Here is a 17,609-nt window from a genome sequence, read left to right as displayed (position 1 = left end):
TGAGCCACCCAGGCGCCCCAGACTTAGTAAAATCTTCAAATTTGCTTTTACATATTGTATTTCAAGACTGTATCTCTAGCATGGGCATAATTTTTTCATGGAAGCTAGAGAAGTATTTTCTTCCTACTCTCCTCATCTTGCAGTAGCATTTCTAAGCATTCCATGTTAAATATTGACACAGACACAAAAATTTGAGTCTCGGCACCATTTTCCCTACATCAGTTTGTTCATGATAAGTCACTGTTCCTGGAAAACTCAGGGCAGAAATAAAGTGCTCACTTGAGCAGACCAAAGCTGAGCAGGTCCAGAAGAGAAAGCTAACTTCTCCCTTGTGGTGCCTAAAGGAGCAACTTGGCATCCTCCTGTGTCACCTTCTGCCACCTTCCTGAGACCAGGCCTGTGTCCTCCCAGCCCCTGGTCCTGCAGCAGTGTGAGTGGTAGAAGGTCCCACATGGGCACAGTACACCTGTTGGCTGAGGACCTGCAGGGGATCCCAAGGAAGGAGGAACAGAGATAAAACAGCACCTCGAGGACCCTAGGGACACTTAGGATGTCTGTGTGCTTCCTGCCTGTGTCTCCCAGCAGATGCTCAGCTTCATGAGAACACAGGTCCCGGGCTTTGTTCACCACCGCCAGCACCCCCAAGACTGCCTGCACGTGGCAGGGGTCCAGACTATGTGTTGCCTGAGAACATGCAGCGTGACGCGAGATGAGCCCAGCCGCAGAGCCCCCTGCTCCTCAATTCCAGCCAAGCTGCGGCTCCCACGTGTGAAAACAGGTGTGCCGGCACGTGGCGGGGCTGCGCTCCGTGGGTCCATTAGGCCAGGACGGTGAGGTGCCAGCACTGCGTCTGGCAGACGGCAAACACAGAATGACTATAATTATCCTTGCTTCTGGGGAGAAACCCCAGTGGGGCACCGACACTGCACTGGGTGGTGTGTGCCTCTTTTATCACATCTGTTCCTGGGGATGTTAGCTGCTTTCCAGGAGGAGGACACCCCCGAGCATGAGCAGTTCACACTCGGTGTTCTGTAACTAGAGCGGCAGTGGCAATAACGAGACCCAAAGGTTATCACTTGTTCAGGCCTGGCTTCCTGCCAGGCACTGTGCTACGTGATTTGCACTTTAATTTTAATGGATTTCTCCTCTCAGCAATCTTACAAAACAGGTGTTACTGTTTCTGTTTCCCAGGGTGGCATCGAGAGGCCATGTCCCCTGCCCAGGTGGGCAGCTAACAAGGTTCAGCCCCACCCAGCTCCCCCCAGATCCCGTGCTCTGGACAGCGAACCACTTGACCTACAAAAACAAAATTATTATCCACATTTTACTCCAAAAAGCATGAGCAGCTGCATCAATGCGCTGACTGCACCACCACACACCAGGTGCGGAAGCTGATCTCGCCTTTGTGTCCTCCTTCCACTCCAAAGAGTAAAACCTCACAATCAAAACAGAACACCTGGGTCACATAGCCTAGCATGAATCAAGCAGTGAAAATCATCCAAGATATCACATGGAACGTGGATAGAAAGTTACATTTTCCGATTGTAGACAGTGAAGCAATGAGCAGTGGGCACCTCACACCAGGGGCTAAGGGAGCTCCTGTGTCTTGTTTCTTCTACCCCAAAACAAGGTGGGAGGGGGCGGGACACAGTAGCAAGCCCAGGTAGCGAGGTGTCACGTGACAAATTTATGAGTCTGTTCGATTAAAAAATGGGCAGACCCGAATAGGCATCTCTCCAAAGACATCCAGATGGCCAACAGACACATAAAAAGATGCTCAACATCTCTCATCATCAGGGAAATGCAAATTGAAACTATGATTATATATCACCTCACACCCGTCAGAATGGCTAGAATCAACAAGACAGGAAGCCACAGATATTGGCGAGGATGCGGAGAAAGGGGAACCCTCCTACACTGTTGGTGGGAATGCAAGCTGGTGCAACCACTCTGGAAAACAGTGTGGAGATTCTTCAAAAAATTAAAAATAGAGCTACTCTGTGACCCAGCAATTGCACTACTAGGTATTTATCCAAAGAAGACAAAAACACTAATTTGAAGGGACACGTGCACACCAATTTCACTGCAGCGTTGTTCACATCTGCTGAGACATAAAAAGTGTCCAAAGGTAGATGAATGGATAAAGAAGATGCATTACATATACACAGTGGACTACTACTCAGCCATAAAAGTAGTGAGATCTTGCCATTTGTGATAACACAGAAAACCCTGAGAACATTACATCCAGTGAAATCAGTCAGAGAAAGACAAACACTGTGTGATCTCACTTGTATGTGGAATCTAAAAAACAAAACAGAAACCGACTCATAGATACAGAAAACAAGCTGGTGGTGGCTGGAGGGAGGGGGTGAGGGATGGCGAAGCAGGTGAAGGAGACTAGGAGGTGGACACTTCCAGCTGTAAGCAGGTGACAGGGACAGAGGTACGCATACGGAGCCCAGTCAATGGTATGGTGGTGGATGGTAACCGGACTTGGGGAGGACCATTCTGGAATGCAAAAAAAAATCTGATTGCTGCCATCTATGTCTGAAGGTAGAAGGATATTGTGCGTCAGCCATGCTTCAGGGGAAACAATCTTGTGGGTTTGTGGCTAAAAAGGAAGCACTGAGGAAGCCTCCCAAACCAGCCCAGGTTCCTGAAATGTCAGCTTTGACAGAAGACATCGAGGCCAAAGGGTCCTGAGGGTGTTGGCGGACGCGGAGGCGCAAGCAGGTCCGGCAGGGAGTCCAGGACCTGTCTGCCTGGGATGGTTCCACCACAGATGACATGGAATAGGGCTTGTGGGAAAAACAGGCAGCGTGAGCATCAGTTGGACTATAGTCTTGTTCTCCCTGAAACCCTGGGCCCCACGTATTTATCCCCAGTATGAGCTCTGTCTCCCAGGAAGTCTAGACCGATGCATGTCAAAATAGTAGTGTTGCGAAGCTCATGCCAAACCATACGGCATTCACCTGCTGTCCCCACACATTTACATTTTCTGAGTTTCCCAGAATTAGTATTTTCAGCTGCGTGTATCTATAGGTATATGCATGGATAGTTGTGTCAGAGACACCCAACAGCAGCCAACCCTCACCCGTCAGATGCTCCACAGCCTTCCTAGCGGGCTCCCCATTCTCCAAATACTTATGACCCTCTCTCCCTTGAACACTGATACGTTAAAGTTTTTGGAGGCTGAAACCTTAAATTTCTAACTGTTGTTCCAGGGAGCATACACACTTGGGGTATAGACAAGTGTTCCTCAGTGAGCACATGACACTGAGTGGCATCAAGAAATGATTCCTGAGGGGCGCCTGGGTGGCTCAGTCAGTTAAGCGTCTGCCTTCGGCTCAGGTCATGGTCCCAGGGTCCTGGGATCGAGACCCGCATTGGGCTCCCTGCTCTGCGGGAAGCCTGCTTCTCCCTCTCCCACTCCCCCTGCTTGTGTTCTCTCTCTCACTGTCTCTCTCTGTCAAATAAATAAATAAAATTAAAAAAAAAAAAGAAATGATTCCTGAGCAAAACTCCATCATGGAGATTTACTGCCTCAAGTCCTCAGGGTGGGGCGAAAAGGGGCTTGGGCTCCAGGCAGAGGTGCAGGACCCATGCTGCGGCCCGAGCAATTCCTCCTCAGTCCTGGCTGGCAGTATAGGCAGGAAGCTGAGGATACGCAGGGACGGCTTGTGTCAGGGAGAAGGGGAGGCTGAACCTGTTTCCTGAAGGTGGCTCAGCAAGCCTACAGTAAACCCCCTGGTGACATGGATGTGCCCCGTTCAGTGGCCGGCAAGGATGCAACTCTGCTCGCCCTGAACATGGACGTCCGGGAGGTGTGCCTGGCATGTGTTGTGGGCTGCATCCCGAGGCGGAAAGAAAAACATTCCCAAGAGCAGCACGTTTCTCAGGGCCACCATACTTTCCACTCTGTCAGCACACTGACTTTGCAATAATTTCTTAGTCCACATGGTGCTTAAGCTCTACCCCCAAAGAGCCTTTTTCAACAATTTCCAGCTAATAGTACATTATTGATTTTATGGAAGCACAAAAATGAGTAAAGAAGAATCTCAAGACAGTGTAAAACAGAAGAATACAGCACTTTGTACCCATCTCCTCTGCTTCAGTTCGAACACAGGCCAATGACGGGTAATGAATTCTTACGTCCCTTCCACAAAAGGGCTGGGTTCTCTTCATAACTCCATGTAAATCTTTAAACAACTAACAAATTTTAGAGAAAAAAAAAGAAACCACAACAATGACATAACTCAGGATAAAAACAGCCACCTGATGCTTATTGACTGTGACTTTGTAATAATGTGCAAAATACTTCATGTATTGCTCTGGTTCTAGTCTTCGCTCCACTCCCTGCAGAAGATCTTGACACAGTCACTGATAGAGACGGGGACGTGGGCGCTCAGAGACCAATCAGTGCGCCCAAGGTCACAATAAACTGGAAAGGCAAACGCACACAAGTGCACACACACACAGGCATGCACACAGGCGTGCACACACACACATGCACACAGGAGTCCACACACGCACAAGCAGACGCACACAGGACCCAGTCTCTGCTTCTCCAGCCTTCGTTCTCATGACAGTGCCCCGAGGTGTGGGTAGTGTTGGGTTTTGTTTGTTACCACCATGTGGCCATCTGGTTTGCACGTGTACGTGTTTGGTTTTCAGCATCACTGACTCACTGGGTGGTCCCGGGCGCCAGGCACATGAGTGAGCACCACGTGTGTTTCCCCCTGGGATACAGACGCTGCCTCAGGCATGGTGCTGGTTGGAGTAGCTGCAAAGCTCCAGGCTGGGCGGGGCTTCCATCCGAGGGGGTCTTCCCTTCCCAAGCAGGGAGGAGTAGAAGCCCTGTCAGCACCACCTGAGGACCCTACTGTAGCCTCTCCACAAACTGGCAGACATGGTGCTTCGGAAAGCAGGTCAGGACACCTCTGACCTTGGGTCTTGGGGAGAAGTTGTGCTTTGGAGAGGTCGGGTCTCTGGGTGAGAGCAGGGCAAGCATCCAGGGGGCAGGAGGCACGGGGTCAGGCCTGCCCACCAGGTGGAGGCGGGAATGGAAATCCAGCTGAACCTGTCACTGGGTTTGGTCTCAAAAGTAATTAGAAAGCTGGTCCAATTTGTCCTACAGCCCCAGCCCCAGGGTCAGGGCCCACAGCAGGAGATGACCGTGGGAGGCCTGCCCACCAGAGCTGCTCAGGAGCTTGTGGACCCTCCGCCCACACCCCTGCAGCCAGGCCCCACGCAAGCTGCTCTGGGCGCCGGGTGGGAGTTGAGTCGTTCGGGGCACGGCTCTGTTCCTGCTGGTCAAGCTCCTGTCCAGTTCCCATGTTCCCCTGTAAGGACGGGACGCTGAGGGCAGAGGCATGAAGGCAGCCTGCAGCTGGAGGGGCAGGCCAGGGGCTCTGGCTGACGGACCAGCACCGTGGGAGGAGGCCAGGATAAGGCGCCAGCCGCTGGAAGGGCCGGAAAAGCAGGCATGCAGGTCTCCAAAGACCCCTTCCTTCTGAATTTAAAACCCGTCCTGTTTGTTTTCATCTCAAACTCTGGGAGAGGGGAGCCTGCGGGTGTGTCCTGCGTGGAGAACAAGGCCTGATGTCAGGGACCTGAGGCTGCAGGGTGTCGCCTGCACACAGGGTACTAAACCCTGGGGGCACCGCCACTGGGCCTCAGAGGCAGCGAGGACAGACACCATTTCGAGGAACTGCCATCTGATATGCGGACACAGAGATAGGAGTGCTTCTGGAGTCGGCAGGCACAGAGGAGGGGAGAGGCACCCCCAGGATCAGTGTGACGGTGTCCCCAAAAGGAGCCGCAGGAAGGTGCGAGTCCCAGCCACTGGCACTGTTTACATCGGTTACTGCTCAGAGCGGTTCTGAATTTCCAGGACGCCCAGAGCAGGCGGCTGTCCGGCCTCATGGTCCATGCTTTGGAAAAGTGTATAGAGAAAGCACGCAGACTCATTTTAAGAGGTGAAGCCAGTAATTACAGACCAAGAACACATGATGAAGATTTACAGAGTTCACCTCTGTGCAGAGTCTTCGTTTCCGTGTTGAGTAAACATGGGCTCTGAGGCAGGCTCTTGTCCCCCCAGGCTGGTCAGTGACCTCTGGAATTACCCGGCTGAAGCCGTGGCCTACTGCCATGTCAGGATCCCTGCTCTCTGGTGGCTGGGCTTACGTGGCTGACCCAGAAGCATGGCTTTGCCCAAGTGGGCTCCCAGACCTCCAGGTACCTGGACACGCTCCACGTCTGTAGGAACACTGCTAGAATGGCATCATTCTCTTTCAACAAACACGAGCACCCTAACCTTCTCTCCCCAAAATGAAATTTCCAGAAAGTTCAGAGCCAGAGTGTTGAGGACAGCAGCAGCCTGACGTGTGGGGGCTGCCAGTCTGTGGGGACCGGGGCTCCCAGGGGCCGCATGGGGGCAGGCGGGGCAAGGGCTCTTCGTGATCACACCTGAGAGAGACGACGAAGACCACAAACTTGCACACCTCACCGCTGACGATGCTTCTCCCACCACACGTCTGGCCCGTCCTTCCCACTGTCCACCATCCTCCTGGACAAACACGAAGCCTAACGACGACCACAGGAGCCCAACCTCCGAGCACCCATGCAGACCAGACCCTGAGTTCCTGACCGTCCCTCTTACCACCAACTCCATCCACATCCTGTACAAGCTGCTCCCCTTACTGAGATGCTTACCCACCCCAGACAGGGTCTCCCCAACTCTGCCCAACCACAGCTCAGGCACCATGAGGCTGCGCCTTTAGGGTTCTCAACGACAGAAAATTACCAGACAAGTCCTTTTCTGGTATGAATATTTAAACATGACCAGCCTTTGCAAAATAAGTCAGAGTATTTAGCAGGGTAATTTTGACAGGTAGTATCACTTTTCAAAATGTTGGTATCTACAATGTGTCAGCTCTAGCAGGACCATGGTGAAGCCCATCCGGCCCCTGATGGGCTTTCTTCTAAAGTAAGGTCATCTTCTACGAAGAACAATGGAATCGTGCTGTACGAGGTAAGACATCACTTCACTCTTTTCTTTTTTTGAGATTTTATTTGAGAAAGAGAGCATGTGAGAGAACACAAGAGAATGCAGGGGGAGGGACAAAGGGAGAGAGAATCTCCAGCAGATTCCCTGAGCGTGGAGCCCCACACAGGGCTCAATCCCACGAACCCGAGATCATGACCTGAGCTTAACCGACTGAACCACCCAGGTGTCCCTTCACTGTTATTTTCAAAAACTCAACGGAAGTGGGACAGAAAACCCAAAGTTCCCTCCCTCCTCCTGCCCCTCCTCCCTTGTTTCTGTGTTTCAGTAAAATAAACAAGATCAACAACTCTTACTCTTTGAGAGGCCAACATCAAACGAGGGGTATGGAAAAGGCTGGTCTGAGTGGGACTCCAGGAAGCCACGTCCTGGGAGAGCCCCCTTGCACAGTGAGCCAGAGTGGGACCCCAGGAAGCCATGCCCTGGGAGAGCTGCCCCACCGCACACTGAGCCAGAGTGGGACCCCAGGAAGCCACGTCCTGGGAGAGCCCCCTTGCACAGTGAGCCAGAGTGGGACCCCAGGAAGCCATGCCCTGGGAGAGCTGCCCCACCGCACACTGAGCCAGAGTGGGACCCCAGGAAGCCATGCCCTGGGAGAGCTGCCCCACCGCACACTGAGCCAGAGTGGGACCCCAGGAAGCCATGCCCTGGGAGAGCTGCCCCACCGCACACTGAGCCAGAGTGGGACCCCAGGAAGTCACATCCTGGGGGAGCCCAGCCGTGCAGACTGAGCGTGGGACGCAGACTTGGATTATCTTCGGTGATAATCACTCAAATTGTGAATTTCTTCCTTCAGGTTAGGCATTCGTATTCCAAAAATTTAGAAACTGTTGTAACCCTACATTAGGTATACTTCAAAGCTTCTTTAAACCTACAACTTTATTTTATGTTACCTGCACAAAATCTCAGGAAGCAGTGAAGTGTTAACATCTTCTCCTGCCAAACCTGTTCAAACAGACAAGGACAAGATCAGAAACAGCCTCACTTGGTGAAGCCGCGGGGCTCTGGAAAGGCACAGGCAAAGGGCTCTATCTTGATTCCAGACCCAGGGCTCTTTCCCGTGCGCAGTGTGCCTCCCTGGCAGTCAGGTAGCTTCTCCTCGTCCTGGAGAGCCCGTGCTCTATAGTGCCTTCTCCACAGTGATCTCAGGAAGCTTCCTCACATTGGGATGATTTTGGACATTCTGCAAGCATTTGGTGACTCTCTGTTCTCTGCATTTTCTCTCTACACCCCCCACCACACACACACCTTGACTCAAGTCCGGGTGCTGGGATCCCAAACCATCATCCTTCCCAAGGTACCGGGTGAAAGCACAACCAAGCCAATGGCATATTTAGAGGATACACACCTAAGACATATCCAGACATGTGTGTGCTGCCAGGGTGACAGGCTGGTGGAGCAGCCGCTGCAGGCAGATTCTAGAACAGCAACCGAGGGTCACACAGCTTCCTCAGACACAGACTGAGGTGCCGCTGGAAGCGGTCTGAAATCAGTGGGCCCAACCGATCCCTTCACACTGGGGTCTGGAGGTCGGTGACTAGAAGTCAGGGTTCCACGCACTGAAAACCTGGTGCTGCCTGGCAGGTGTGGGGACACATGGCACGGAACGTGGGTGGGCTTCAGCAGTGACAGCGGCCCTGGCCCCGGGGTCCTACAAACTCAAGAACTGAATTCTGCCAACCACCTGAACGAGGCTTGAAGAGGCTCCCAACCGCAGGCGAGAGCAGCCGGCCTCTAGCTGGATTTCAGCCCAGTGAGGCCGGACAGAGCATGTGGCCAGCCCCTCTGCCAGACGCCGGCATATGGGAGCCATCACAGACCAGGATTCGGGCTGGTGGGTGCACTCACTGGTCACAGGACAGCAGATGGTGACTCGAAGTCCTCTTCACAACCATCAGCCTGCCAGTGGCCATGCTCTTCTCCGCGTGATGTTGGGCAAACGTGTCAACAACTAACCCAGCGGCCAAACCACACGATTCTCCATGAGACTCTGAACCATGCTTTACTGTGCAGCCCACGATTCAGTCCTCACCGACGGGGGCGATGACCCACGATTCAGTCCTCACCAGTGGGGATGATAACCCACGATTCAGTCCTCACCGATGGGGACGATGACCCACGATTCAGTCCTCACTGACGGGGACGATGACCCACGATTCAGTCCTCACCAATGGGGACACGATAACCCACGATTCAGTCCTCACCGATGGGGACGATGACCCACGATTCAGTCCTCACCGATGGGGGCGATGACCCACGATTCAGTCCTCACCGACGAGGACGATGACCCACGATTCAGTCCTCACCAATGGGGACACGATAACCCACGATTCAGTCCTCACCGATGGGGACGATGACCCACGATTCAGTCCTCACCGATGGGGACGATGACCCACGATGCAGTCCTCACCGATGGGGACGATGACCCATGATTCAGTCCTCACTGACGGGGACGATGACCCACGATTCAGTCCTCACCGATGGGGACGATGACCCACGATTCAGTCCTCACCGACGGGGACGATAACCCACGATTCAGTCCTCACCGACGGGGACGGTGACCAACGATTCAGTCCTCACCGACGGGGATGATGACCCACGATTCAGTCGTCACCGATGGGGACGATGACCCACGATTCAGTCCTCACCCGGACGATAATCTACCTATGAGCACGGCTCCCGCTTGGCCTCTGACCCACACCACTGCCACTGCCCCTGACCATGAGCAGAGCAGAGCCTCCGGCGGAGCCGTCCTGCAGGCGGTGGGGGCCACAGGGAATGAAAGCAGTCCCCCTGTGACAGCCGCTGTTTTACCCTCAAATACTTCAAATGACTTAGGTTTACATTGGCATCCACTCAATAAAGAATCTTCCAAAAAAATTTCAGGAAATTCAGGAACCTCAACCATTACTGAGCCAATTACTTTGGGGGAAATCCTGGAGGAAAAGACCCTGGGGGTCCCCCACCAAAGACGGCAGCGGGGCCTCTGGCCACGGACTTCCTACCTCCTCACCCCGTGTTTCTGATCCGCTCTGAGACACGTCCTGAACACCCTTCCCAGGCTACATTTGTTCAAGATTTACAAAATGGTTCAACCTGAAATTAATTTTTATAAAAAGAATACACTTTGATTTAGAACTGGTGTTTTCTGAACATGTTCCTTATACTCCCCACTTTCTCCTTTGGGAGAAAATACAGCAGAACTGCTGGATCCTATCTGTTCAGGTCAAAACGGGACCAGAGGGTCTTCCAGGGAAGGCGGGCCTCATGGCTCCTCTCAGCCCCCAAACGTGGGCATTAACACCAGCAGTGTCAGGACAAACAGGTTTTAAAAAATGAAGTTTGAGTCCCGATTCAATATTTTGCTATTTTGCACCTTCCTGCCCATATTAACACCTTGCTTAAAATCAAGAAGATGTCAGCAGAGTTAAAAGACCCAGAGCCTTCATGAAACAACATGCTCTTGTCTCATGAGGCGTCCCAGGGCTTCCAGTGTGCTGGCGGGCTCAGCAGCATTCCCACTGGACCTGGGTGGAGTGGCAGGCACTGGCCGTGTGCCATCCCGTAGGTGCATCGTGCTCATCACCATGGGCGCCAGCCCGTGGCCTGATGGGCGGGTTCTTTGTTGACAAGAAGGAGACCCGTCTCAGCACCTCAGGCAGCCACCTGGCTAGTAAGACACGGGCAGGTATCATCACTGGCGACGTCACCCTGTGCTCCGTGAAGGGGCATTTTGTTGTGCACCTGCGGACGTCACTGGGGGCACCACCCATGAGAAACAAGCACACTGACCCTCCGACCAGAAGCTGGTCCGCGTCTTCCCTTCCTCGAGAGAGACAGCAGAGAGGCTGGCCAGCAGGTGCTTGGTGACTTTCAGTGGTCCTAATTTTCCAAGAGCCATTTATTCAAACACAGGGGTAGGCAGAGCTCAAAGAGCATGAGCCCCAGTCCCTACTCACCTCCTAAATAAACCAGCTTCAACCAAGAAACAGGTGGTAAGAAAACCACACACAGGCACATTTTACCAGGGATCTGTGGCCATAAGAACACTGGCTGCTTTTGTTACTATTAACTCTGCACATGGGTGGCCCCCTGTTGATCTATCTCTACCCACCTACCTACTTCTGTGTCTGCCCTTCTACCTACCTTTCTACTTACCTGTCTACCTATTGATCATCTATCTGTCATCTATCTATCCACATTTCCATCCGTCTCTTCCCACCTTTTTTTGACTTTTCATGGCTACTGACCTTTTCCAAAGATGGCCACACATCTAAAACCCAAACTTTGAGGTGCCGTTCATGCTATGGTGTCATAAGGACCCCGTCACGGGTGTGCACATTCCCTGTAAGAGGCTGTGTAGCTAATGTCAGTTAATCCTGAAAATCCAATTATAACCATTCATCAAAAGCATTATTAGACAGGCTTTCCCTTTCACTGAAGGAAGAGACCCCAGGCCTCTCCCCTCCCCCATGCCACACACGAGCACACACAGGCACCCATGTACAGCAGGTGTGGACCCACGTGGGTGCACATTCTGGCAGGTGCACACACATGCAGGCATGCACACACGTCTAATCAAGGACAGTGCTCGATTTCAAACCAGCAAACTCCTTCCTTGCTGAGAGATGCACGGCTCACACAGTTCTCTGCACGCGTGTCTTACAGCTGGAAACAACCGCACCATCTACTTACTCGCTGGCCTTTCCACGGGACCCTGGCAGCCACAGATGACACGCTTTGGATCTCTGAAGCTGATTAATTAACCACGCTCAAAAACTAGTGAGCGTCATGTAACATGGATGCTGGTCTAGCCTCTTATTTTATTAATGACGACAATGAGGCCCACAGAGTTTAAATGACTTTTCTGAAACCACTTGCTCCTCGGACAAAAATGCAGTCTTGTTTCCAATCTAATTCTGTGAACGTTTATAACTGAATACACAATTTCTTCTAATCACTATGTTTCAAAAGGACTAACGAGAGTCACGTCCCCCCTGGACAGAACGCTTGCTAGTAATTAACCCACTGCTGCTGCCATCACTGTTTTCTTCCGATGCCTGACTTACAGCGTATTCATCAATCTGCCCGAAGACAACCGCACCCAGATACTCTGGAGCACCCCGTGACTCCTAAGAACTGGTTCGTGAATGGGGTTCATGAGCTTTCGCCCTTTCAGACAGTGGTCACACACCTTAATTTCTCCGCTCCAGCCTTGTACCTTGAGATTCGAGCCATAGACAGAGGAATTGACAGGGTGTCTAGCCAGCGCTTCTCATACTTTGGTTCGTTAGCTACAGGCGAGGAAGGTGATGATGGAGCCTGTACAAAATAAAGGAGAGCCAACAGTCACAGAGTCAGTGAGAAGGCATCGAATATAGGGCAGGACCAACACCGTGCCCTGTCCAATTCACATCAGATACATTTCAACTGTTAAAAAGCATGTGATAATTTCCTCAAAGACCTAGAAAGAAATAAGTGCACTTCTATGTGAATTTAAACTATTTCTTTTTTTTGACAAAATATGGCACAAAAGAGGAAGGTCAAAGGGGAAGAGATGGGGAGACAGGTGCTGAGCCCAGGAGGCAGGAGGGGCTACCCCGACTTCCAATGTCAAAGCAGAGCGACTCTGGGTCCAAGAGACAGTATCTACTAGTACTGGTCACATTCACAATGTCCAGGTCACAAGGCCACACTGTCTGGTGGGTGTGGGCACAGTGTGAGGCTGGTGGGCAGGGAGAGCAGGCCACTCCTGTGCAGAGCCTGCAGACGACAGGAAGGGGCACGGAAAGTGCGGAACCCGTGCACACAGGTTTGTGACCTGACCCCATGTGGCGGGTGTCCACCAGCAGCAGACTCGGCAGAGGGCTCTAGGCAAGAGGACCCCCAAAGTTCCTGTCTGGGTTCTGGGCGGCGGGGAGGGCGACAGCCACCTGATCCATTTCACTGTGGAGCCCACAGCGAGGACAAAGAAAGCAGCCCTGGGCAGGGGTGAGGGCATCGGCCAGGTCACGGCAGCGCCTGACTCAGCACCACTGGCTCCAAATGTCTAGTTCCACGTAAGCAGCAGACATCAGGTCTGGGGTGTTCCAACGCCCTGTCCTAGACCAGGGCAGGGGACCCAGCAGAGGAGAAGGGGCATGGTGGGGAGTTCCCCATGGCATCTGTGCCTTGCTTTCCACTCCGGGATGTCCAGCTCCTCGCCCTCTTGCTGAGAGAGACGTCTCAGCACAAGAGTCAAGGTCCCAGCCCTGCAGGGAAGCCTACATCTGCCATCCGATGAGAACAACATGCAGAGTGAGTCCAGGTGGACCTTCTGGAGCCTGATCTCCTCAGGAAGCTCAAGTGCCCCCAGTGTAAGCTTCACACTTGGGAGCGAATCCCCACCTGAGGGAAATGCCTCCTGCAGAGAGCAGAAGTTCTCAATTCTAATTTCTGCCCCTTTAGTATCAGCTTAGTAGCTCGCAGAAGCAATGAGGCATGTTTCCACCCGCCGAACTGAGCGCCGTGGGCTGTACCTGTCTGGGCTCCGCGACCTACACACGTAAGGCAGGAGTTGCAGGACAGCTGCCACCCACCGTGGGCGACGCAGACTTCAGAGCAGGGAGACACAAAACACGCCCTCCTCCGTTTGATTCCCTGAAGAAGAAAAGGCCGCTCTGAAACCCCTGATGTGTGACTGACCAAGTCCGAGGACCCTCCCTGTGAGCGGCCTCAGTGACCGTGAGACAGACTCTGAGCTGAGTTGGCACCTCGGAGGTGTGTGGCCAAGGCGTGGGGCCGGGGGAGGTGACACCGCGTCAGGGCTGGGGCCGTGGGGCGGGGCACATCCCCGCTGTAGGGAGTCCCCGCGGTGACGCGCTCACAGGCCTTCCTTCTGTTTTCCCAAAATGCCACGATGCAGACATTTAAGAAACTCATGGAAAACTAAGTACTTATAATACAAGATTTATAAAATTGGGGAAGTGAATAAAAGTAGATGAAAGAAGATACCTTCCAATATTTCACTCGCCACACACAGGCACAGTGCACGTCAGTGTTTCTGTTCTCTGCACCCACATACACTCGGGTGTGACAAACAGCGCCTCAGGCTACACTCTCTGAGTACGGCGGAGATAGGACCGCACCCCAAACGCTCGGGAAATACAAAATTCAAAAAGAAAAAATCGGTCCAAGCCTCATCATTCATTTTGTATATTTCCTGATGATCTTTTCCCTATTCTCTCTTTAAAACCTACTTGTGGTCCTACTGCAGATAATCATCATCAAGGGTAGATCAGAAAAGAATGTTTACTGGTCACCGTTGATACAAAGTGGGACTTGAAGGCAGACACCTGAGCCCAGAGGCAGAGAACTTTCTGTTTAATAGAAACTCTGCTTCTGGAAAGTGACTAAGATTTGTTCTATTTATTCTTTGAGTGGGGAGAACTTTCTCTTGCTCGGTAACTCCCTTGGAATGATGTCTATATTTGAATGTCACTTAGCAATTATTAGCATTTGCTGGAAGAGAACACAGTGTCTCTACGCTTTACAGGATTACTTAACACGACTGAGGCTCCATCCGAAAAGCAGAGTAAAGCCTGGCCCGAGAAGCTGGTGGCCCCGTGGGAATGAGCAGCAGCTGCGAGGGAATAAGGGCTGATTCTGCAGGAACGAGCATCAGCGGAGGCTGTGGCCTGACAGCGGCATCCATAATTCTCCCAAGTGCAGAGGCCGGAGCTAAGAATGAGGGAAGGCGGGCCTCCCGTGCGCTCCTGAGCCAAAAACACCAACGCCACATCCTCACCTCTGCGGGAAGCCTGAATATGTCGTTAAGTCATTTTTTAAGAAAAAATATTATTTTAATACTTTATGTTTAACTAAGAGATTTGAAAGCAACTTTTTAGGTATTGCTGTCATATTTCTACTTTGGATGATTGTGGATTTTGCAATTCATCCTTTAATTTTTAACTGAACTGTACTGAGGCATAAATTTCCTACATGTACGGATGGATGCACAGTTTGGTAAGTTTTGTGATTTAGATACACCCCAAGCCACCAGAACCTAATTCCCTATGCCCGTTTGCAGACAATTCTGCCCTCCAGCTGAGGCAGTCGCCGATCTGATTTCTGTCAGATCAGGTACTGTAGTTCGGACTCTTTTAGAATTTTTATAAATAGAACCATGCAGGAAATATTTGCATTTGGCTCCATCCAGCAGGAAGTCTGTGAGATGTATCTGCAGATCATCCATTTTCATCAGGGAACAGTATTCTATTGTTTGCATTCACCTGCTGAAGGATCTGGATTGCCTCCAGTTTGAGGATATTATAAACACATTCACTGTGCTGTCAGTTAAGTTTGGGGTTTGACTACTGGGCCAGGCTTGCATTGCTGGGATACCTGACCTGCTCAGGAAGACTTATCCTTTTGACTTTTTCATATGTTGTTGACCATTTTGTATCTACATTGATGCAGGCTGTTGTCTGTGATGTTCATTACTTAACATATCATTGAAAGGTTCTGGCATCAATATTATCCTGGCCTCGCAGAATTAGTGGGATATGGGTCTTCTTCCTCTATCCTCTGAAAGACTTTGTGAAGGTCACATATTATTTCTTCAACAGAATTCACAAATTACAGAATTGTTGTGTTTATCATCCTAAACAGCCCATCATAAGCCCGCATGTGATCTTGGTGAATGCTCCATGTTCATCCTATAGGCTTTGGGTGTAGTTCCGTCTAAAAGTCAGTTAGGTTCCAGTTGATTTATAAGGTTGGCTCTGTCCTTTATGTCCTTACTGATGTTGCATCTACATGTCCTATCAACTTCTGTACAAAGAGTATTAAAATCTCCAAATATGGTGATGGGTTTATTTCTCATTTCTGCCAGTTTTGAGTTCATGTATTTGGAAGCTCTGTTATTTTTAGGTGCATGCCATATTTAGGATTATAATGTTTTCCTGATGAGTTGATACTTTAATCATAATGAAACATTCCTCTTTGGTTTTGTACATTCTTGAAGACTACTTTGTAAGACATTAACAAAGCCACCTTTTTATGGTTACTATGTACATATATTCTCCACTCTTAATCCCCACCTGTCTGTACCTTTATATTTAAATAATATTTTCAGTAGTAAGGGTCTTTCTAATTCGGTCTGATAACTTCTATGTTTTAATTGGAATGTTTGGTTCATTTACATTTAATGTAATTCTCATGTCCCTGGGTTTAATTACATATTGCTAATTTGTTATTTGTTCCTCTTGGATTTTCTTCTACTTTGTTGAGCATATTCTTCTTTTCTGGGGTTAATTTTTTTCATTATTCTTTTTTATCTCCTCATTGGCTATAGAAATCGTAACACACATTCTGATTTTATCAGGGTTTACTCTGAGTCAATATATCGCATCACTTCAAACCTCATATCTGATATGTTTCCCTTCCAACAGCTCACTTCACAAGTGTAAGAATTTACAACAGATCAGCTCAGCATGCCTGGTCCTTACCCTGTGTACTGTTTTTTTTTTAAAGATTGATTGATTGATGATTGATTTTAGAGAGAAAGCATGCACATGAGCAGAAGGAGCAGCAGAGAGAGAGGGAGAGAGAGAATCTTGAGCAGACTCCCAGTTGAGCACGGAGCCTAATGCAGGGCATGGTCATGACCTGGTATCATGACCTGAGCAGAAATCAGGGGTCAGACGCTCCGCCTACTGAGCCGCCCAGGTGCCCTACCCTTTGTGCTATTCTTGCTGTGTCTCTTACTTCCACATACATCATCACTTCCGCTTTGATTTGCTATCATTCTATCATTTAGCTTTAAAAGAAATTCAGAGAAGAAAAATTAGGTATTTTATAAACACATGCGCATATTTACGACTCATGGTGCTCCTCACTCCTCCTGTGCATGCGCATCTCCATCTGGCATCCTGTCCGTTCATCTGGAAGATCCTCTCTTAGGATTTCTTTTAGTGCAGCTCTGCTGGTGACAGTTTCTTAAGTTTACTTTAAAATATCTGTATCTTGTCATTTTTTAAACAATATTTTCCCTTGCACGTAAAATCCTTTTTTTTAAAGATTTTATTTATTTATTTATTTGAGAGAGAGAGAAACAGCATGAGAGGGGAGAGGGTCAGAGGGAGAAGCAGGCTCCCCACTGAGCCGGGAGCCTGATGTGGGACTCGATCCCAGGACCCTGGGATCATGACCTGAGCCAAAGGCAGTCGCTTAACCAACTCAGCCACCCAGGCGCCCTGCATGTAAAATTCTTAATAAACATTCACTTATATCATCGTTCCTGGGTAAGAAATGCCTTTTTAAAATCTGGCTGCTGCCTAAATTTCCTCCTCTTCTTTGGTTTTCCACAGTTTGATGGGGATATGCCTGCAAATAGTTTTCTTTGTATGCATCTAGCTTGTGTTCATTCCCATTCTCCTTCTGGGACTCGTTCCCTTGATGTGTCCCACACGTCACTGGTGCTCATTTGTTTGTCAGTCTTTTTCTCTGTGTTCTTGAGATTGGCAATTTTTCTGTTTGTCCCCAAGTCTCCTGACCACTCCTA

The 17,609-nt window shown here is 50.4% G+C and overlaps 1 protein-coding gene across 1 annotated transcript in view; it reads right to left on the bottom strand.

The window, feature by feature from the left end:
- SNTG2 (syntrophin gamma 2) overlaps positions 1-17,609 on the bottom strand; it is a 339,157-nt gene that overhangs the window by 75,223 nt on the left and 246,325 nt on the right. The window contains exon 19 of the mRNA XM_088026250.1: positions 12,261-12,388. Within this exon, the coding sequence (XP_087882376.1) occupies positions 12,261-12,388 (128 nt within the window). The remainder of the gene's footprint in view (positions 1-12,260; positions 12,389-17,609) is intronic.

The sequence above is a fragment of the Eumetopias jubatus genome, unplaced genomic scaffold (genome assembly GCF_037043125.1).
Source record: "Eumetopias jubatus isolate StellerSeaLion01/CBP00866 unplaced genomic scaffold, mEumJub1_p1.0 scaffold_9, whole genome shotgun sequence".
Taxonomy (NCBI): Eukaryota; Metazoa; Chordata; class Mammalia; order Carnivora; family Otariidae; genus Eumetopias; species Eumetopias jubatus.
Note: the sequence above shows the minus strand (reverse complement) of the source record. Positions and strands in the feature narration are given on the sequence as shown.